The 23,679-nt window shown below is 44.0% G+C and overlaps 1 protein-coding gene across 9 annotated transcripts in view; it reads left to right on the top strand.

Annotated features, from left to right (window-relative positions):
* ENOX1 (ecto-NOX disulfide-thiol exchanger 1) overlaps window positions 1–23,679 on the top strand; it is a 585,762-nt gene that overhangs the window by 501,191 nt on the left and 60,892 nt on the right. For 8 of the 9 annotated variants that reach the window (XM_086711591.1, XM_086711599.1, XM_086711581.1 and 5 more), the window contains one exon: window positions 422–478. The exons of the other annotated variant lie outside the window; for it this stretch is intronic. In XM_086711591.1, coding sequence (XP_086567717.1) covers window positions 422–478 — 57 coding nt within the window. The remainder of the gene's footprint in view (window positions 1–421; window positions 479–23,679) is intronic. 9 annotated transcript variants of the gene reach the window in all.

Genomic DNA, 23,679 nt, shown 5'->3' with positions numbered 1-23,679 from the left:
ACATCATTCACGAGTAATCATTAGTCTAACATCAGCTGGTGGCAACTTGCAAACACTGCAGGGTTTAAATTAATAGCAATACAACTAGGAAATGAAATCATTTGTTATTCTTAAGAACCAATTTTATACATTTTATGCCTATGGAACTGCTTTCTGATCTTATTATTTAAAAAATAATGACCAAGACCCATTTATTTTTTGCCAGCCATCAAGTTTTCTAAAATATTGGTCTCAAGCTTGTTTCAATAAGACTCATTAGAATTATATGCTCCATCTGGTTTTTTTGGTTCTCTTTCCTTGGAAGTTTTATAAAGTGCAACCCCAGATAAATCAGAGTTAACAGGATGATGTGTATTTAACAGACATGCTTGCTTACTCATGTGGGGTTTTGTTTTGTTTTGTTTCTTCTTGAAATTTGCAGTTAAAAGGTACCAAGGAATTGGTCGAGACCAACGGCCACAGCCATGAGGACACAAATGTAGGTACCACTGACCCAGTATTTGCTCTTGTTGCTTGATGTTGGTTGAATGCCCACAGGTATGTGGCACTTTATTTATGACACAAAGGAGATCAGAAGTCCTGCCCCTCGGTGGTTTATTAAGATTACTCTGAATGGTTTGGCAGTAAAGTGTGGTAGACAGGCACTGCTCTTGTTAGCTTACGTTATCAAATGTCCGTTTTAGAGGTACTTGAGCTAATCTCTACCATAAAAATTCTCATCTCCGTGAATTTCTTTGAGTCCTTTGTATTTTCAAAGCTATACACTAATGACGTGTTGGGAGGGCAAATGGAATGAGACCAAACAGGGGGTAATAAGTTGTGTATTGCATGCGTATTTATTGAGTTTGCTGGTCACTGAAGATGGTAATGAAATGATTGCTGTGCCGGAAAGGTTTCAGAGCAGACCCCGTCTCTCAGAAAAGCCCTTGAAAGCGACGCCTCTCTTGTTTCTGACCCAGAACAGGAGCATGGTGCATCCGTCTTCTTGATACAAGAGTAATGGTACAAGATCCCAGTTAGCACAGACTTTTTCTCTTAGGGTTCCTTGTGTATCCAATTGCCCAAGATCAGTCCGGTGTTCTCTCTGCCTTGGAAGTTCTGTAGTCTCAGGTGGAATATTATGCCATGTAGATCATTGTCTCTCCCTATGTATGATGGTTGTGCTTTTGTCTTTTTAAAAATCTCTCTGATATCTGTACGTATTTGATTATTGTCATCACAGAAAATGCTTACTAAGCAGTTCTTTTCACATAATGCAGAATCAGACATGGTAATGAATGCCTGATTAAGCTAGAGCTGGGAGAAATTATACACTTCATGTTCACTCTTGTTTTAATTATATACCGTGGAATGCCTGACATCCAAAGTACCAAAAAAATCCCTCTTTAATAACTACTGTTCCTGCAAAATGGATATTTAACTATGACGTTTATGGAGAGTCTACTGCGTACGTAGAGCTCTACTACGTGCTGGGGGGGGTGGGGGTGGTTACAGAGAAAATAGAAGGCTTGCTGTCTGCCCTCCGAGAACTTGTAACTGAGTTGGGGATGAGGGAACACACGGGCGATAGACAGGATGTGAAAAGTGTGTCACAAGGGGAGGCAGCTGTGATGCGGTGTAGTTTGAAATCTGGACTTTGCTGCCTATTAACTGTGTCAACTGGGGGCAGGTCGGCACTTCTGAGTTTTATTTTCCTATTTGTAAAATGGATGGCGATGCCTACCTCAAACATGTGTCATGAAGTCGTAACGGGCTGAGGCATCTGAGACGTCACTACGATGGTCTCACGGTGGTGGACAACCGAGAACAGCTTCCCAGATCGGTGGGATTTGGGTTAGCTTTGGAGGACGGAGAGGATTGAGAAAGCAGAGGAGGAAGCCATGCATACAGAGCTCTCCACAGGCAACATTGCCACCTAAATAGTTTCTCTTCCCACTCCAGTATTTCATAAACCCCCGCCTTATCGTGGAGCCTTTTTTCCAGGGTCCTATCCTCCTGGGACACATTGCTGCCGCATTCTCGACCAGAACGTTCACATGCTTCTCCCTCAGAGTCAGTCCCTCTGTGTCTCCTGAGGAAAGCCGCTGTCAAATCCAACAAGGCAAAGTGGCAGGATGCCTCGATTTCCTGGTCTACAAAATGGGGATGATATTACCTGTCTTTCCTTCTTGTAAGGCTTATGGTGAGAAGCAAATGAGATAATGGATGTGGAGGCACTTTGTAATTGTGAGGTTCTGAGCAGGAGGTTGTTATGATTATAAGCTCATCTGTTGGTCGAATTAAATTGACGATGCGTGTGAAGACAGGCCTCACACAATATCTAGTCCCTCTCGTTTTGAGAAATGTCAAAACGCATTCATTATTCAATGAAAAAAGTGGAAGGTCATCTTTGAAGTCTTTTATCCTTTCTAGAAGAAAGTTTTTAGCTTTGAAAGAGACCTCTCTAGAATCCAGGGTGTGGGCTGAAAAAGCCCACAACAGAAAAGTCGACAGAAGTAATGGCTGTTGAGAGACAGGGTTGAGGCCAAGTAGGAGGGAGGGGCAGCACTGTGACCAAGGGTGGGTGAGAGGTTTGTGGAATGATGGAGCCCAGCAGCACTTGCCGGTGCCCCCCTCCATGCCCACCTTTCTCACTGGGCCAAAGGTTGGGCTAGTTTCTATAATCACTGCCTATTCTTTTAGGGCTTTCCCAGCAGGTGGATAATCCACGGGTCTTGCTCTTTTCTGTCTGTCATGTTGTCTCCTTTGGGCAGTTCCCTACTACCTTCGCTGGGTTATGTGAATGAAAAAAAAAAAAGTTATTTTGGCCACACATTAGAAGCGCTTGCACAGTATCGGGTGAAGGTCGTTTTAAATGTCTGAAATGAAGTCCCTGTCTCCTCTAAAGTTTCCATCGGCCTTGTGGTGGTAGAAGGCATCAGGCTTTCAAACTAGATTGAGAAGGTTTGGGTTCATTTTGATCCCTGAATAGCCGTGTGACCAGGGCAAGTGATTTGACTTTCACCTTCCTCATCCATAAGAGTGCTCAGGGTACATAAACACTTGGCTTAGCGTGTCAATTCCCTCTCTTCATCTAGCCACATAAATAGTAGTTGGTATAGAAGGCAGAATTTTGACAGGATGAATTTTTTATGGTTGTTTTTGTTGTTTATTATTTTTTTTTAATTTACATCCAAATTAGTTAGCATACAGTGCAACAATGATTTCAGGAATAGATTCTTTAATGCCCATTACCCATTTAGCCCATCCCCCCTCCCACAGCCCCTCCAGTAACCCTCTGTTTGTTCTCCATATTTAAGAGTCTCTTCTGTTTTGTCCCCCTCCCTGTTTTTATATTATTTTTGTTTCCCTTCCCTTATGTTCCTCTGTTTTGTCTCTTAAAGTCCTCATGTGAGTGAAGTTATATGATATTTGTCTTTCTCTGACTAATTTCACTTAGCATAATCCCCTCCAGTTCCATCCACATAGTTGCAAATGGCAAAATTTCATTCTTTTTGATTGCCAAGTAATACTCCATTGTGTGTGTGTGTGTGTGTGTGTGTGTGTGTGTGTGTGTGTGTGTGTATATATACACACACCACATCTTCTTTATCCATTCATGCATCAGTGGACATTTGGGCTCTTTCCATACTTTGGCTGTTGTTGATAGTGCTGCTATCAACATTGGGGTGCATGTGTTCCTCGGAAACAGCACACCTGTATCCCTTGGATAAATGCCTAGTAGTGCAATTGCTGGGTCATAGGGTAGTTCTATTTTCAGTTTTTTGAGGAGCCTACATACTGTTTTCCAGAGTGGCTGCAACATCTTGCATTCCCACCAACAATGCAAAAGAGATCCTCTTTCTCCGCATCCTCGCCAACATCTGTTGTTGCCTGAGTTGTTAATGTGAGCCATTCTGACAAGTGTGAGGTGGTATCTCATTGTGGTTTTGTGTTTCCCTGATGACGAGTGATGTTGAGCATTTTTTCATGTGTCAGTTGGCCATCTGGATGTCTTCTTTGGAGAAGTGTGTATTCATGTCTTTTGCCCATTTCTTCACTGGATTATTTGCTTTTGGGGTGTTGAGTTTGATAAGTTCTTTATAGATTTTGGATACTAACCCTTTATCTGATATGTTGTTTGCAAATATCTTCTCCCATTCTGTCAGTTGCCTTTTAGTTTTCCTGATTGCTTCCTTCACTGTGCAGAAGCTTTTTATTTTGATGAGGTCCCAGTAAGTTCATTTTTGCTTTTGTTTTCCTTGCCTCCAGAGACGTGTTGAGTAAGAAGTTGCTGCGGCCAAGATCAAAGAAGTTTTTGCCTTCTTTCTCCTTGAAAATTTTGATGGCTTTCTGTCTTACATTTAGGTCTTTCAACCATTTTGAGTTTATTTTTGTGTATGATGTAAGAAAGTGGTCCAGGCTCATTCTTCTGCATGTCGCTGTCCAGTTTTCCCAGCACCACTTGCTGAAGAGACTGTCTTTATTCCATTGGATAGTCTTTCCTGCTTTGTCAAAGATGAGTTGGTCATCTGTTTGTGGGTCCATTTCTGAGTTCTCTATTCTGTTCCATTGACCTGAGTGTCTGTTCTTGTGCCAATGACAAGATGAATTTTAATGCAGATCATGAGGTTTAAAGCCTCTGGCACAGAGGTTATTGACTAAGACATATAGATTCTTTTTTCTCTATAATTAGTCACATGGGCAGGAATTTTACATATTATTTATTAATAATAATTATACAGGACTGGTGCAGGCTTAGCTGGATATTCTTATGAGAGTTGACAGTTGCTTTTTAAAAACAATATATTTTATTATAAAAGAAGTAGTCTGTATGAAACTGGAAAATCATAGAAAAAAAATACAGAGGTGAAGAAAAATAACTTAACATCTCATTACTCAGAGATAACCACTATTAATATTTTATTTTAGTTTTTTCCAGTCATGTGCATATATATGACCAGAGGGAAAAAGCCATAAATAAATATTATCATAGTGTCTTCAGTTTTGTACATTTTTGATTTCTCATTATATCATAAGTATTTTTCTTGTCACCAAATGTTCCTCAAAGACATGATTCTTAATGGCTGTGTAATGCAGATAGGAAATAATTGAACCACAGACCTATGTGTTCGGCATTTAACTTCCCATTTTTTTACTATTATAAATAATGCTGTAATTAACATGCCCATAAATCTCGTTCTGCCTCTTTCATATTTGTTTCTGGGGGATACTGTATATTAATAGGCATGTCATGGAGTCTGGCAGGGAGTTTCAGACTTGCAGAATTGTTTAGCATTTAGAATGTCGTGTGGCAGATGGACACTTATGGTAGCCATTAGTGGTCCTGAAGGGACTCATAACAAATATGTCTCGTCTTGCAATTTACTAACCCTCTTGCCTTAGTCCCGAGCGTTGTCCAGCTTATGGGATGTTAACCACACTTAGATTTGACCTGTTACTCTTCCTTTTCTACTGTTTTTATGTTTTATTGAGCCAACAACAGTCTGTGACCAACACTTTGTCTGCTATTCCCGAGGTCCCCGAACTGACCTACCCTGGTCCCCATCTGAAGACCTGCGAGCTTGTGCTCAGGAGGAAAGTTTTCTGAGGTCCAATTTAAACCCATTAGAGCCAGAACCTGAGATCACCGGCAAAGGCCTTGCTCTCCAAGAGTACTGATTTTAAATAGACTTTTCCTTGTGTTTGGAACTGGATATGTTAATGATGGCCGGACAGTCCAAACTTCTAAGTGTACTCAAGTTTAAAACTAGCCTTTATTATGGTTCATTTAGAGATTTCAGTTATTCCAGGCCCAGTTTTCTTTCCTAAAAGGCAAACCATAAATTTTCCTTTTATCTCTGTCTCTGAGCTATCTCCTAATCCCTAGAACTTCTGAATACCTAGCCTGGTCCCTGGTAATTAATGCATAACAGATACCAAGATCTAAAAGAAAAAGAAAAATCCGCCCTTATCTTGCATCATTTTTGATGACCTTCCTCCCAGAGCTATCCCACCTGTGATCCTTACGTGTGGATGTTTGGTGAGAGAATGGAATAAAATGGAGGGGAAGGGAGAGGGTGAGAGAAATGCAGGAATAGGGGCACCTAGGTGGCTTAGTCGATAAGGCATCCAACTTCAGCTCAGGTCATTATCTCGTGGTTGCTGAGTTCGAGCCCGGCGTGGGCTCTATGGTGACGGCTTGGAGCCTGGAGCCTGCTTCAGATTCTGTATGTGTCTCTGTCTCTGCCTCTCCCCCACTCATGCTCTCTCTGTCTCTCTCTCTCAAAAAGAAACAAACATTCACAAAAAGAATGCAATTACAATTATAAAAAAAAAAAAAGAAATGTAGGAATAAGTAGGAGAAATCAAGTAAAGTGGCAGCTGAAGCCTGCAGCGTATAAACAATTTTGCCTAAAAGTTTCCCATTAATTTCCACTCCTCCCGTCCTCGTTTCTGCCATGCGAAAGCTGCGACACCCCCGTCTTCTGGCTGCACAACCCAGGCTGACACACTGGGGTCGGAGAAATCATTTGCAACCTGTAAAGAGGCTTAATTCATGATGCTGGAGGTTGCCGCTGTGAAGTACAACACCCTTCCCAGCCGACAATAAAACAAAAACACAAAAGAGAGAAACACTTTGCGGTTTTTCGCGCTGCCTCTGTAAGGAAGTAAATCCTCAGAGTTGTCTTTAAATCTGTCAGAGTAAAGACGTTGGGAGTGTATAGAAGAGATGCTGGGTGAAGAACATTGTTCAAGTTGAGCACACCGCAGCAGAAAGCCATTGTTAACCGTGTATTTTAATGACGTCTACGGCTGAAGTCCCACAAGTGCTGGGTCCGTCCTCTGCCCGGGTTCGGGACGTGGCTTTCATCCTTGACGCAGGCGAGCCCAAGAGGGAAGAATATATACTGGTGTATTCGATAAGGCAGGAAAGAAAAAGAAAAGCCCTGCAGGAAAGGCTCAGATCCTTAAAAGGCAAAGACGTGAACTCAGTCCTGTCCTTTCCCCCCTTATACAACCTGCCACCTGCTCTCGGGGGTCCCCAACCTGGAACCGGAAGGGGAGTAGACAAGACAGAAAGGACTCACTCTTCCTACACCCCATTCCACAGGCTCTGCGAGGGCAACCGGAGCCCCTGACCTGGCGAGCCGGCGCCTGGCGGGACTGGGTGTGAGACTGTGGACGGACATCACAGTTCCCGCAGCCCTGGAGATCTCTCTTCTCACCATTTCCCGCCACCCTCAGCCTGTACAGAGTCCCCAGTCTGTCCTGCCGTCCCCTTTTCACTCAGTTAATGAAGTCATCATTGTGGGGGAGGCAGCAGAGTATAGGGCTTTGGAATAGATCCGGGCACCAGGCGGCCTGGCTTCCATCTTGGCGCAGCCCCCCTTCCTGTCCAGGAGACCTTGAGTGTCTTCCACCTACATTTTTTTTCCACTCCGGAAACGAAAGCAATAATCACACCTGCCTCATTAGGGTTATTGTGAGCATTGCTTGACGGTGTTGACATCATCAGCACGCGTTAGGCGTCGTTATTACCCTGGCCTTCCATGCGCCAGGTGCCGCACTGGGTTCTGGAGACCCGTCAGTGAGGGGTGTAGACGTGGTTTAGCCCAGGTGAGCTCAGCCCCTGTCATTGTGCCCTGCGCTTATCAAAACTTGCTTGTCCTGTGTTTCATTCCATCAGGGCTTATTCTCTGCCATCAAGTTAATATCACAGTGGGCATAATGGGCTTGAGGTAATTTACTTGCGTGTTTCCAGCAACTCTCTGGAGATGAGACCTTTACCGTAAGGACTGGCTCCATGGAGAGGAGAATCTGACAGAAATGAGATATATGATATGTAGGTACCTAGGGAGCATGGGCCCCTAGAAAGCTCAACTGGAAAACCGATAGCCACTTTGTATTCCTCCGGGGAGAGACGGACCCACGTCTCTGGGTGACTGAGGTCACCCTCGCTCCATAGATGTTTGAAATCAAGAAGGTGGACTTGTCATGACTAAAATTTCCTTTCTGTAATATATTACTGTCCTCACATACCAAATGCTGACATCCAGAACTCGGCCTTTGCCTCAAATTATAGCTCCTATAGCATTACTGCTTTTCCCTTGCTGATGCTTCCTTCCCCATCCTCTACCTCTGCTTCCCTCTCCACACCCTCCTGCCCCCATACAACTGCCTTACCATGTTTTCTGCTGTGAATTAACCACGTGTCCTGCCGTTGCCATAAAATCCATAACTCCGTCTAAAAAAAAAACCCACATTGGGGCACCCGCGTGGCTCAGTCAGTTGAGCGTCCAACCTCAGCTCAGGTCATGATCTCACAGTCCGTGAGTTCGAGCCCCACACTGGGCTCTCTGCTGTCGACCCGGAGCCCGCTTCAGATCTTCTGTCCCCCTCTTTCTCTTCCCCTTCCCAGCTCACACTCTCTGTCTCAAAAATAAATAAACATTAAATAATGATAATAATAATAATAATAATAATAATAATAATAATAAAACCCACACACATCCCAACCCGGCACCCTTGAGAGGGACTGAGGCCTGGAAGAGGCTCTGTACCACACCCACTTTCCAGCCCGTGCAGAGCCCGCAGGAAGGACGAGACATCAAAAACAGGCAGAGGCTGGCTTCACGGTCAGTGCTTATTTCCAGTAAACACGCGAGAAGTTTTCTTAACAAGCTCCTCGCTGCCAACCAATGATGTGTTTCCCCAGGTGGAGCTGGGGACTACATGGTCTGTCCTTTTTGTCAAGACAGGAGTTGGTAGTAGCTGCTTGGCCATGCGTTGGGTTTAGAGAAATGGAAACACCTTCTTTGCCCAGGCCAGGTTAGAGAAGTATAGGTAAAGGAGACATAAGTTTCAGCTCTATGTAAAATGGCCTCACATGGACGGGGGGACCGGTATAGCTAAAACAAAGATCTGAAACAAAACAGTTTTCTAGTTTGGAGACCAGTTGTACGTAAAACCTTGGCCTGCGAGTAACTTATTCTGTGAGTGTTCTGCAAGACGAGCAAACATTTCTCATAAATTTTAACTTGATAAACGAACGATGTCTCGCAGTATGAATAGTACGTGTGGCCGAACGTCCCAGATCACAACTGAGCCCATGGTTCTTGAAATTCGCTTTGATAAACGAGTGCTCTGGATTACAAGCATGCTTGCAGAAGACATGATGCTCACCCACCAAGGTTTTGCTTGTACTTTCCCCTAAAGGCTGAATGATCCTACCCGATGTAGAAGCAAAAGCAGTTGCTCAAAATGGAAAACTGGTGATGTATGGATCCCATAGGCCTGTATATGAATGCTCCTATCTTAAAAGCACCATTTTGTCCTTGTGAAAAATTTAGAAAATGCAGAAAACTGTAAAGAAAGAAAAAAAAACACTTCCACTCCTTCGTGTTTCCCCATCTTTGTCTATGTGCACGTGCATACATTTTTAGCACACTTGTAGCATATCACGTACAGCCTACACTTTTCCCCATATAAGCCATTAGCCTTTCCCCCACGTTAAGTATTTTCTTAATGTGACTTTTGATGGCCATCTACTACTTCATGCCACAGATGTGCTCTAGTTTATTTAATCCATTCCTACCGTGGGACTTCAATTTTTTTTTTTTTTTTTTTTTTTTTGCTGTCACAGACAGTATGCAATGAATATTCTTTAACCACATGTTAGTTAATCCATCTACCATTTAAGGACTTTTTAAATGTGGAAGATTTCCATGTGGTTGGGATTTAGGGATGGCACGAGATCCACTGATCCTTTAAAAATGTTGGCGCTCAAAGCCTACATGGTAAGTGATAAGATACACCGCCAACAATAATGTGTGGTCGTTACCATAGAGAGAGGAGACTGAGTTCTTCAACGGGAGAGGGAACACAACTGCCAGGGTATTTGCATTCTAAAGAGAAAGGCAAACTGTGTGCTTCATGAACAATTTAGAAGAACGATACCGAGACATGTTATTTGGGGTTCTGGGCTGTGAACGGGAGATCAGACGTCTTGGTGGCCTAAGGACTTATATAGAGCCTGTTCTCTGTGTGGACCCCAGATCCAGACTCACAGAACCAAGCTGCCCGCACCCAAATGAGGCTTGTCCACCCTCCAGAGGAAATACGTAAGATGGAGAAGAGTGATCAATTAACAAAATGGGTTCGAATCCCAAAAGGAGAAAGAAGTTTTTATTCCTAATATGGCCCAGAAGACACATGTACGCCCCAAACCAGCAATAAGCGATGCATGCAGAAGCATACAGACATGACTTGAGTACAAGCACCATCATTTTAAAGTCAAATAAACCCAGAGGGCTTAATCACAGTTCTCCTGCCTCCCACGAGAGACAGCTTCGTACCACCTGATACGCCGATCGGAAGTGAGTAGGAAGAAAGTTTGGGAACATTCGTGGGAGAAGCCACCTAGAATGAAGGCAGACAGAAGCAGAAGCTTGTTGTTGGGCCTCCCCAAGGTAGTAGGGGAGAGTGTCGAGAGCCTCCTGGACTCACACAGCTTTGGTTCCTGCTGACACGGCACCTGTTTTAGTGATCTGAAAACAGCAAGGAACAGGGATTCACCAGTGGGTAAAGGTGCCTTCTGAGTTCCATGTTAACCGCGGAGGCACCGGGCTTCCCAGACTGTTGTTGTGAGAATATTAAAGGTCTTCCACGATTGCCGCACCCCTAATTTGTGCCGATCGCACAGGAAACCAGGACGGGGAGAGGGTGAAACGTAGCAGCCGGGGCGGGGGCCAGCAGTGGTCCCCATCTGCCACCTGCTCTTCCTGGGGCTGCTCCGCTCAGCCGGCCCTCGCTCTGCCGGGGGGCGCTGTGTAGTTCCACACGCACTGCTCATCTCCAGACCTCATCCATCACGTTGCCACATAACTCACTGGACTGTGGCATTTCTTCGAGGAAGTGTGTAGGAAGATGACACAGAAGAAAAGTAGGTGGAGAGCTGGGAAGAAGAAAAAGGGGAAGAGGGGCGGGAAAGACTACGACAGGAAGTTTCCCTGTTCCATCGCCTTCTGCTGCCCGCCAGCACCTCGAAATCATGCCTGGCAGGCGGGAGAGCGGTGCCTCTCGCCGTCCCCCACACCCCTGCCAGCTCCGGTGGTGAGCTTTGCTACACAAAGGTGTGTTTGCGGCTGCGCGAATCTACACGCTTCGTGAAAACTGTATCCAAAATATAAGGTTCTTGAATTTGAAGCAGCAAGCTCGGATGTCAATCTGCCAGTAAAATATCGGGGGGCTTGCTGGGGGTAACTACGAAGACTATACTTGGAAAGAAATACGTCCAGACTATCCACAATCAAGTGAAGTGTGGTCTTGTCTTTCAGCCTCAAAACTCTGCCCAGCTCTGGTGAAAACGCTCTCTCCATTCCCTCCCTCTCTCCCTAGGGCTTGACGGGTGGGAATCCACTGGGTTGTGAGTTCACTGCCCACCAAGTGCGGCTCGCCTCCCCTTTCCCAGCCTCCCCCGAGGGACACCCAGCCCAGCGGCTCTCTTGAGACGTCCAGTTTACGGCCACCTGTAACTGAGCATTGCCAAACCTCCATGCAGGTTGCAAACCTCACACTTTTGGCTTTCAGTGTAACTTAGGGTATGACAAACTTTCAGAATTTCAGCAAGCCGAACCTCAGTGTGAACTCCCTCCCACCCGGGTAGGAGCCCAGGTCGAACTGGGCGGAGAGCTGGTGCGCAAAGGAGGGGCCTTCGTGGGTTATGTTCGCTATAGAGAGACTGTGGGACTTTTCCTGCATAAATGAGTGAGTAGTTCTGAGCTGTGCCGGTGTCAGAACCACAGAGGTCTTTGCCTGTCACCCCCACCCCGGGCAGCAGTCTGCTCGTAAACCTGCACAGTCACCTGGAGACTTGCGGGAAGCGCCTTGCCAGGTATATGGAAACCGTTCTCCAGAAACCCTGCAGATTCCCCTGAAAAGACTCACCAGCCTTGGAACACTTAATAGTTGTGTTGTTTTTTTTTTTTTTTTTCTTTCACATTTCTTCCTATTTGATTTTTTTTTTTTTTTTCAAGAAAATCCTATAAGCCTCGGGCTTCCCAGCCCTGAAATTGCCCTTGTAGGGGAGATTTGTGACTGTGATGTTCAGCATCACCGTCATTTTTATTGTTATGTCAGCTTCCCCATGAGTTTACAGAGTGCCTTTGTTTGTCTGGACAGTTTCCAGACTGTTCAGTGTATGCTGATGAGCTACTTTTTACCTGCCTTGCAAATTCCATCTGTTTCCAAGCCCAGCTCAATTCCCCTTTCTTGGGGCCTTATCCCAGGCTCAGCCCAAATCAGTTACCATCTTCTCCATATTCCCACAGTATTTATCTGCATTCCAAACATTCCGAACAACCCAGTTACGATAGGCGTACCGCCTCAATGCAGGCATATGTGCCTTCATGGCAGGTAATATGTATGTGCCTTACAGAACCTGTCCCAGTGATGAGCCCACGTAGGTGAATACGTTTGTAACATTTAAAATACTTACCGACCGACGATGTAATTGACATAGAATTTCTAGCAGCCTGGGACAGCTCTGTGAATCTGCCTGGCCTGGGGAGGTGAAAGGTACACACACTTCTTTGTGGATATTATAGGCAAGTGACCTTGAAGGTGAACGTGCGCCATTCTGGTTCACTTGAAGACGTGTACAGAAGTCTTGTAGACTGTGCAAGTTAGAATGGAGGTGATACAGGGACCACCCCACCTCACCTTTATTTTATGAGTGTTCATTTGGCATATGCCTTCTTACCTAATCGGCGTGTGTCTGTGAGTCTTCCATTCTCGAAGGCAGTATTTCTCAAACTTTATCAAGCGGTAGAATCTAATGGAGAGCTTCTTAAAAGTCCAGATTGCTGGACTCCAGCCCAGAGTTTCGGATTGGGTAAATCTGGGCTGGGTCCCACAGATCTGCATTTCCAACAAACTCCCACATGATGCTGACTACACTTTGTGTAACTGCCAGCTGCTTTCCACCCTAGTCCAGGTTAGGGGCTGCTCTGGGCTCCCACGGCACCCAAGGCCAACCCTTGTCATGGCTTCTGTCACACTGTGTTTTAATATATTTGTTATGCCTCTCATCCCCTGGACACATAGGAACTACTGTGATTCATCTGTGGCTCTTGTCTAGCACAAAGCCTACCGTATGGTAGACGCTCAAAAAATACCTGATGAACGTTAAGAGGGTAGAGGCCCAAGAAACTCCAGTCAAACTATGCTGAACTGAGGTGGCCAGGGACTTTATTTAGTCCAGATGTTGAACTTCTCTGCCATTGAGCCCCCGAAAGAAAATACTACCTAATTCGTAACTGCCAGACTGGAGTTCGTAAGAAATCACATCCTTTCGGAGAGCACGCAAAAGACCGCGGACTCACAGCTTAGCCGGGTCCGTCCACATCCAGGTGCGGGCCAGTGCAGGGGTGTAGGCACAGTACTGCGTGGGGAGCATATGCCACCGCAGCCCAGTCACTGCCCCCAAGGAGCACATGACCCACTGAGGAGAGCGCATACGGCAAAGAGGGGAAATCACTAAAGACTGGCTCTCGGTAAGGAAGAGGACTTGGGCCAGGATGAGGGATTTGAACAAAGTGGAGAAGTTGTGACTCCGTGAGAGGTGACTCAGACAGCAGCACAGACTAATAGCTCCAGAGTCTGAGTGTCGGGGGCCCAGTCCTGGAGCCACTGCTTTCCGGGTGTGTGAACTTAGGAAGCCACTCCCCTTCTCTGGGCCTCAGTTTTTCCGTCTGTAAACAGGGATGTAATAGTACAAGCACCTGGCACCTACCAAGCGTTCAGTAAGTATCATGACCATTACTCATATGATTTTTTATTCAGAGAACTTCGTATGCCAGATCCACCGCGCATCAGCCCTCCAGCCACTTAGTTCTTGGAATATTTCTCGCGTCGCACATGCTAGAACACAGAGGAGAGAACTGACTCTGTTGTGTTGGAGAGGGGAGACAATTGAGTGTTTACTGAGATAGTGTGCCTGGCCAACCTTGTGAAGTTCATTTTACGTAAATAATAATGAAATGTCTTTCTCATTTATCAGATTGCATCCCATCTATTCTCATGACCTAATTTACCACCATAAAGGTCAAAAAACTCTGAATTTTAATATTATCATTAGTAACGTAAACTCAGCAGGTGAAAATTATGATAGTGGGTGCTTTGTAGCGGAGAAAAATAAGAAATGTCATACTGAGAAATGGACTGGGAAAATAACATGCCAGGAGCACCATAATACAATTAATCTTTACCAGCAATAGAGTCAGTATCATACAAGATAAATCAAACCAACTAATTCTGGATGCACACACATACATTTAAAAGTAGTTCGCTTTAGTTTCTTCTGTTTGCTCCTCTGTTTTTATTGGTTAAGGAGATTTTTCATGTCACTACGTTTGCAGGCTATGAAGGGTATGTACTTGCATAGGCAGAGCAGCGTGGGGGACATTTTTTACACACTGAAGAGAAACACACAACTGTGTTTGAGGCCAAGTGTGTTTGGGAACACCTACAAATGGCGTATAGCAAAACTAAAAATAAACTACTACAGCTTACACTTTAAATAATGAACGGAGTTATTAGAACACAAAGGAATATTTTCCCACCTTTAGATCATTGGTATTTAATATGACTGTCACAAGACTATGCCAAAAGAAAGCCCCTCGTTTGCCAGCTCGAGACCACGGTCTGAGCGTGGTGTGAACTGTCATAGCCGTAATTAAGTTATGATCCAGGCAGCAGTGACGCTCTTACTATTTAATGGGAAACTTGACAAAATTGAAATTAGTCTTTCCTGTCAAAGTCTCCGTTCTCTTATTAAAAGTACATGTGGGAGAATCCCTATTTTTCAAATAAGAGCCAGATATGTATACATGTGTGTGTATATATACGTATACGTGTGTGTATATTATGTTCTAGAGAGAGAGAGGGGAGGGTTATATATGAGATATAAAGGGTAGATATCTGAATGTTAATAATGCTTATGTCTGGATAGGCAAATTTGAGTTAATTTCTATTTTCTTATATTTTATAACTTTTCTCCACTGAAGAGATGTATATATCAAATTTTGTATTGAAATAAAAACAAGAGAAGTTATTAACTAAGAATTAAAGCAAACTGGAGAACTGTCTTAAGTTTGGGAAAGGAAAGGAGAAGAACAAGGTTATAAGCTTATCGTGGTCTCCAGAAGAGTGAATATTTAAATTCAAAATATATCGAAGGCATTAATAATAGATGCAAACGAAAAATTCACTTTTTACCTTCTTCAATCCAAAACAGTGAAGAAATGATTTTACTTTAAAATGATGCTACAGCAAATGCATTTAGAAACTGAAAGAATGCAAAATAGCCAAAGCGACTGCACTGGCTTTTTCACTGTCCCCTGCAATATATTCCTCAAAGTCTTCTTGTAAATCACCCCAGGCCAAGCGTCCCGACCAGAGCCTATGACGACCGGTTAGTTTCACCTATGATTACGCTCTCTCTGTGTGGTAACAGATTGATCCGATTGATTTAATTCACAACTTACTACTGAGAGTCCACTCGTTACTCTTTCAAAAGATACTGGTTGCAGGTACGCTATGTACAAGGGACTGTTCCAGGTGCCGAGGACGTTGTTCCTGTGTCGCGAAAGGATTAAAGGTAGAGCAGTCTCTCTGAGTCTGGGCAACTCGCGATGGTGACAGGGAGCCTTGGTAATACTTCTGCTGGGACAGCAGGTGTGCGCTGGGACTGTGCAGGAGGGAGAGAGACGCAAGGTGGGCTGGAAAGTCATTCCCGGCCCAACCGCTCTCCTGAGCTCATGCGCCATATTTCCAGCTGCCTTTCCGAGGCCTCACATCCGGTATTTCTAAATTATTGGAGCCTGTACTTCTCATTCTTTGTGCCCTCTGGTTCTAGTATCATTATTCTGCTAGTCACCTGGACTTCACTGATTTAACTCTTTTTTAACTCTCCTCTTTCCTCTGTTTCACACACGGAAGCTGTCCATTCTCCCTTTAGAATGGCTTCTGTGTCCCCTCGTCCAAAGAAAGTCTGTCACCACCTAACGACAGCAGGCAGCCGCGCCCCATCCCTGCTAACGCTGCTCCTTGGCCAAGCCCCTGCTGGCCTTCTGCCTTGCTTCGCTTTGCTTTCATGACTATGCAAGAGCCAATCTGGCTCCGAATGGGCAAGGCCCGTAGGCAGCGCTCAGAAGAGGATTTGATCCTAGTGTTCAACGGGCATTTTTCAGTTGACGAGGATTGTAATAGGTGCCAGGAGGGCGTTCGAGAGAGGCAGCCTCGCACAGTAATTAGGACTCTGGAGTGAGACAGCATTGATTCGAATATGACATCTGCTGCTTCCTAGTTGTGTGATCTTAGGCAAGTCATTAGCTTCTGTATGCCTCACTTTCCTCGTCTGTAAAAGGGGAATGCAGTAATACCTCATAGGGCTGTTATAAGGATTAAATGAGTTCACATTAGTAAAGTTCTTATAATACTGGCTGCATGTAGTAAACACTCTGTAGTATTTATTAAATAAATATAACCAGGAATGACCAGAAAAGAAGGCTACCAGGAGAAATACTGTATCTGGATAGCTCTGGCACCTAAACCACACGGAGGTTTCACCTGTCCTTCTCAAAAGGGTCCATTTACAGCCTGCAACCAGTTCTCACCTATCTTAATCTTTGCAATTGGAAATCTTAGAAAACGCAGTTCCTGGAGCCTCTAAGGACACAATGCATGCCCTCTGGGTCCAACAATGGAATCCCAAGGAGATGGGACATCTCGGCACGTCACAGGGGGATGCACTGCGAGGCAGCTAACCGCAGGAGCCCTGCATGTCTGCTTCCACATGGTCTCTCTGAGGCTCCCCTCGTGCAGACCCTGATCATCAGGCTTCTGAGGAAGGGGCACAGGTCAGTGAGCGCCCATGACCCTTGGGGCTGACGGCACCAAGCTTCAGCAAGTGGGAAGATTAGCAAGGACTTGCGACTTCCTACCCACAGAAAAATTCCCCAGATCCCGCTCACTCTTGGGGACCGAGGCATTCTTACTTTCCTTTGAACCATAAGAAAACTTGAAGCTTCCTCAGGTACTCCTTCTCATCCGTCCTTTCCTCATCCATGTGTTTCTTCACTGCTTTTCTCCCTCTGCTTCCTCTTTCCTTTCTGAACGAAATCCAGGATAAGTACATGTTGTCTGTACTGACTTGGCTGCCTTATTCTGAAGGGAAGTTCCAAGTCAGGGAAGAGGACACAGAGCAGGCAGGGGATTCTGGTGCAAGAGGACGCTGCAGAGATTGTGTGCTTCAAATCCCACTTTTTACGAACAAATAATGAAACAAGGGCACACAGCAAGTCAGTAGCAATTAGAACCAGTCTTCTGTGTCCAGATCCATTTTTTCCACTCTCCCAGACCATTATTTAGGGGCCATTCCCTCATTTGTCAGCCACTGGGCACCTGCTCCGTGATAGCCACTGGCCCATCAAGAAAAGTGTGAAAGGCACCTCCATTCTCTTTCCTCCCCTGACCACAGTTACAATCTTCTGAGGAATAGCTTGACAGTTATTGGAGACTGTCATGTCACTTGATGGATTGCCGTCAGTACTTAGAAAAAAAACGTGAGTAAAGGATATTGAAGTAGCTGATTAGCATCTTGACTATGGTCTCCAGGGCCCCTCGATTCACAAGGTGTGATGTTTAATAGCAGGGCTTAGGAGCAAACAGCAAAACAAGGCCCCGGAGCAAGGAAAACAGGGAAGGAATGCGAGCCTTATGGTGCGGTGCCGGCAGATGGGAGGTGACGTGGTGAATCTTTGCCCTGCTGATCTTGACGACTGTCCCACTCACCTTGTACTAGTTGCTATAGAGCCCACCAGCCCTCGGAGTGCCACAGGGGAGTCACACGGTGAAGGTCTCGCTACTCAGTGTGTGGGGAGGGATGTCACTCATTATGGTATTCAATGAAGTAGTCAGCTCTTACTGGCTGTGCTGTACCATTTTGTCATCTATATGTGACTGGCTCCTTTGTATTTCTTTTTAAATTATCAGGATAGTGGTATAGTAAGACAACCTCAAACATTTAGAAAATAGAAAATATGCACAGTTTGAATGCCCCCACAGTCACCACTTTTGCCTACGTGTTTTCATATAATGGCAGTTAAGGTCTTATACAGAATTCTTGCACGGATTCGGTACCCCAAGTATGCGTTATAGACCTATTCTGTATCCAGTCAGTCCTGAGAATAAAAAAAGTGAAGACCGATGATAGAAATGATGCCACAGTATATATTTCTTGTCATTTACAGTTCAAAAGCACTGTCTCACATAGGACATTTGGCTTTCACAGCAACTTTGGGTCCTTATCCATGTTTTACATAAGAGAAAGCTAAGTTGAGCCTAAAGTTAACATACATAATGGTGACAGATTGAGAACACAAGTTCCATCAGCCACGCTGCCTCACTTGCTTGGAAATGGTGACTGCCCTAAAGGCGTTGATGATTTTGCTGAAAAAACAAAGTCAGATGAGTCAGTTCTATCAAAATGTATAAATGATCAACTGCCACATAAGTGACATAGAAAATGTGCAGCGATAAGGAAAACTTGCAAACAGCCTGGAAGAAAGGCCTCTGAGAGATAAGGGACTTGTACTATGTGTAAAATGTAAGCAGGAAGTGATGAAGAAAAGGGAGGAGGCTTTCTAAGGCTTTTGAAGAACATATCTAGACATAATATATACAGAAGATAGGCTATTTTTGGTAGGATTGAACCAGAAATGCCAGATCTGATCTGACATCTTCCCATAGGGCATCAGAAAGCATCCAAGTTTTAAACTGGAGAGTGACAAAGTGAAAGTGGCATTTTAGATAACTGGTCTGGCAACCTCATGTAAGATAGATTGGAAAAGGAAGAGACCAGAGAAGGAGACAAAGAAGGAGGTTCTCGCGGTAGTCAAAGAACTGATAGCAGAGTGCCAATAATAGAGACGGGAAGGGGCCAGGAGAGACATTGCACAGAGAGCTGATAGAATTTGGATCTAGAGAGATCTTAGAAGCACTTAGGGGACAGGAGAGAAAAAAACCAAAATAAGATGAATATTCCAAGCCCCTGCAGGTGGAAGAATGATGGTCCTACTAATAGATATGGAAAAGTTAGAAGAGGCTGCAGCCTGACAGGTGAGATGAATTGGATTTTAGAGAATTTTGGAAGACTCACATCAGGCAGGACCCGAGCTCAGACTTTTTTTTTTTTTTTTTAATGAGGACATTTGCTTAAATGAAGCTTTACACAGAAGTCCTGTGTTCTAAAACAGAAGAAAGCAGTAAATGAGTGGGAATTCTAGAGGTCTGCTCTTGGAACCTTCCACATCACCTCTGTAGAGCCGATAGGACTCCCTCGAGCATTATTCAGAGATGACTACTCCGCCCAGCACCCTCATTCGTAGACAATTGATCTGAGGCTTGTAGAGGTTAAGTAACTTGCCCAAGGTCAACCAGTTGTTAGTGGAAGAGTCTAGGCTAAAACTCTAGGATGTGGTGCGTTTTGTGCCACCTCATGGCCACCCTCACGCTGGATTCAAGCTGGGTAGTGGCAGATTCAAGCAGACAAGCCCAGTGGTCAGCCAGTGAAAAGAATGGAAGTTAAAGAGTTCAGTGTGATGACAGTTGAACCCAGGAGAATGAAAGCCCTCTGGTAAAAGGGAATAGAGAAGAGAAAGTGGCGACTGAACTCTGGCAATTCCCAAAGTTAGAGTATAAGAGGAACAAAGTAACGCCCTTCTCCATGTGTAATGGGCCAGCAGAGGGAATTTAAAAACCAGTGAGAACTGAACAAACTTTAGGAGGAAAAAGACCAGGACCTTTTCTGTAACAGGAGCAAGTGTGACAGATGTCGGCGATGTCAGACATCACATGGTAAGAGACCGAGAAAAACAGTCACTGAGAATCTTTCAAAGGACAGCTTCATGGGCTGATGGATGAGAAAGTGGAGATTTCAGGTGGGAAGGCAGTAGACACAGTGGGTGTATACCACATATTCAAGCAGCTTTGTAATAGCAAAGAAATAGCAGCAAAGTTAAGGATTAAGGTCAGGAGAATAATGAAATGAAAGGAATAACAAAAGGAGTCTATGAAGCTGGAGAAGCCATGTTCTTGGTTCTTAGGGGTTTGGTGGATGGAGGGGAACAAAAACAAAACAACAGGGACATTTCTAGATCAGCAAATTATTGAGAAAGAGCTTTCCTACATGGATCAATTCCTTTGGTCATTTCTCAAAGTGATTGACAAGGATTCTTAGAGGAGAAATTTCTGCCTTCAAGCAGCTGACTCTTAAAAAGTCTTTGAAAACGTCCATGATATCTAGTTTCCAGTTATTGAAAACCTCTTCTTCCAGCTCTGTAATGATTCCTTCTAAGTGTCACAGAAATTAGAGTTAAAAGGTGGGCTGAGAAAAGATTTGTTAGATAATCGTGTCCATTCTCTTGCCAAGTGCAGAATTGTTACCCATTGGGCATTTTGTAGACTGGAGGGCTTTTTACTGTGTCAAGTGAATGGTGTTTCCACCACTTGCCTTGGAATACTATTTCATAATCCTGTTGATCTCACTGCGAAGAGACTTGTGATCCCCATCCTCATGTTCTTTCCTACTGTATACTTGATATACCATTAACAGTTTGTCCTTAGTAACCTTCTCGTAATCCTGTCTCCTCTTATCCACATCTAGTTTGCAGTCTTCAGGCACCTGAAACCCCGTCTCCCTAACATCTAGTAGACACATAATTCTTCAGGGCTTGTCACATCATCAGGGTAGAGGATTTCGATGTGATAAAAGATAAAGCGTCTTCATTTTACGTTTCTAATGATGAAACTTTTCTATTCTGAGAAGGTCCCTTCCATTTTCTAGAGATGTGGGCTGAGAGGGAATAATAAAAGCAGTGATATTTTTAAGAAAGGGGCAAAGCCTTTCTAACTTACGATCTAATGTCCCAGTAAAAAAAAAGTGTCCCTGATTGCTTAATAGCTATGTTGGAACATCCTCAGTGGAGAACATGAAATTCATAGGCGGAGTCATAGACTTCAACCACGTTTCTTCCAGAGTTAGAGATGAAGCATACGCTGGTTATGGCCTCTGATACCCTTGAAATCATATTCTTGAAATGTACTCTTTTTTTGACTATTTTTTATTTACTATCTATTTACTAATAGTGTTTACTGTTATGGCCGATTTGTGCCTAATGTGATGGGTTGTTCTCAGAAAAGCTTTTGGCAAGCCCTCTTTTGAGGACTTTGGGCCACCAAGCAGCCATCCCAGGCTTCACCAGATTTATCCTCATGGATCCAACAACCTGATCATTGCCCCACAGAGGCACCCAGATGGAAGCTCATGCAGTGGGCTATGTGACAGGAGAGGAACACTGAGCTTGGGGAATCCACCTCTTCTATATCAAGTAGTAAGCCAGACTTTTCTTTGTCCCCGAAGGAGGGGACATGAAGATTGCTGGCTGCAAACACAAATGGCCTACAGAAAGAGCTGTCCGGGCCTTGCTTCTAAGCTCAAAAACCTCCACATCCTATTTTTCTCCAAAATATCTTGACAAGATGTCATGGAATACTTAAGTTCAACATTTCCAACCTTGGAGGCATCACCTCCTATACTTGCTGTTTTCCGGTTCACCAAGGTACTTGCTCGTCCTTACATTTACTCATCCGCCAGGCCATCAGATTTTTTTAGTTCTACCTCTTAAGTAGCTCTTACACTTTGCACTCTACACACCACTGGCGTGGTTTTGAACCCTTATCATGAAAAGTAAACAATAAACAGGCTATTTGCAGTAGACCCCAACTTGGCATCCCTGCCTCCAATTTCCTCTCCCTCCGAACGATTTTCCTAACATGCGGGATCACTCACGTAACTCCTCTGCTGAACAACCTTCAGTACTTAAGCTTTCCAAGTAAAATCCAGACTCATTATCATCTACTTTCCCAGCTTCATCTACCGACATTTCCCATAAGCTTTCTTACCTTTTATAAAAGACTTGCTTGCCGACCCCGGGGGGGGGGGGGGGCACACACTTCTTGACACTTTAGACTCAGTATCCTGAACACATTAGCATTACTTGGCATACAGTAGGCATATAATACACGTATGCAGCGTAAATATTCATTGGACGGCTGAACAGAAAACCGGGCTTGGCTGAAATGCGACAGAGGTGTGACTTGGGAAATTATTTAGTACCACATTCTCTCTGTATTCTTTGCCTCAACCAGTCATGATGAAGGAGCTCTTGTGACAAACATTGGATGATCATTTAGATTTGTAGGCACTAAGGGAAACATGGAAAGAGGGGATAGAAGTTGCAAATATGCTGCTTTGTTTTTTGTTTTAATTAATTAATTAATTTATATTTCATTTTATTTTCTTTTAATTCCAGAGTAGTCAGATTCAGTGTTGCATTGGTTTCAGGAGTGCAATATGGTATTTCAGCAGTTCCATACATCACCCAGTGCTCATCATGACAAGTGCACTCCTTAATCCCCATCACCTATTTCCCATCCCTCCACCCACCTCCCCTCTGGTAACCATCAGTTTGTTCTGGTAACCATCAGTCTCTTTCTTGTTTTGCCTCTCTCTCTCTCTCTCTTTCCTTTGATCATTTGTTTTGCTTCTTGAATTCCACATATGAAAGAATCATACGATGTTTGTCTTTCTTTGACTCATTTTGCTTAGATCCTCTGTATCGTCATCCATGTCGTTGCAAGTGGCAAGATTTCATTCTTTTTATGGCTGAATAATATTCCACTGTATATATAGACCACCTCTTCTTTATCCATTCGTGAACTGATGGATAGCTTCCCTATCTCGGCTATTGTAAATAATGCCGCAATAGCCATAGGGCTGCACATATCCCTTGGAATTAGTGTTTTTTGTATTTTGGGGGGTAAATACCCAGTAGTGCAATTACTAGATTGTAGGGTAGTTCCTTTTTAACTTTTGAGAAACCTCCATATTATTTTCCACAGTGCCTTTACCAGTTTGCATTCCCAGCAGCAGTGCAAGAGGGATCCTTTTTCTCCACATCCTCGCGAACACTTGTTTTTTGTGTTGTTAATGTTAGCCATTGTGACGGTTGTGAGGTGATAGGTCATTGTAGCTCTGATTTACATTTCCCTCATGATTAACGATATTGAACAACTTTTCTTGTGTCTGTTGGCCATCTAGATGTCTTCTCTAGAGAAATGTCTGTTCATTTCTTCTGCCCATTTCTTAATTGGGTTATTCATTTTTTGGGTGTTGAGTTGTGTAAGTTCTTTATATAGTTTGTATAATAACCCCTTACCAGATATGTCATTTAAAAATATCTTCTCCCATTCAGTAGGTTGTGTTTTAGTTTTGTTGTTTCCTTTTCTGTGCAGAAGCTTTTTATTTTGATGTAGTCCTGTTTATTTGTCCTTTTGTTTCCCTTGCCTCAGGAGACATCTAGAAAAATGTTGCTATGGCTGATGTTGGGGACATTACTACCTATGCTCTCATCCAGGATTTTTATGGTATCAGGTCTCCCATGTCTTTCATCCATTTTGAGTTTATTTTTGCGTACGGTGTAAGAAAGTAGTCCAGGTTCCTTCTTTTGCACATAGCTGACCAGTTTTCCCAGCACTTTTTCTTGAATAGACTTTTTCCTGTTGTATATTTTTGCC

Source organism: Puma concolor, chromosome A1 (genome assembly GCF_028749965.1).
Source record: "Puma concolor isolate L17-30 chromosome A1, mPumCon1.1.hap2, whole genome shotgun sequence".
NCBI classification, from domain to species: Eukaryota; Metazoa; Chordata; class Mammalia; order Carnivora; family Felidae; genus Puma; species Puma concolor.
Note: the sequence above shows the minus strand (reverse complement) of the source record. Positions and strands in the feature narration are given on the sequence as shown.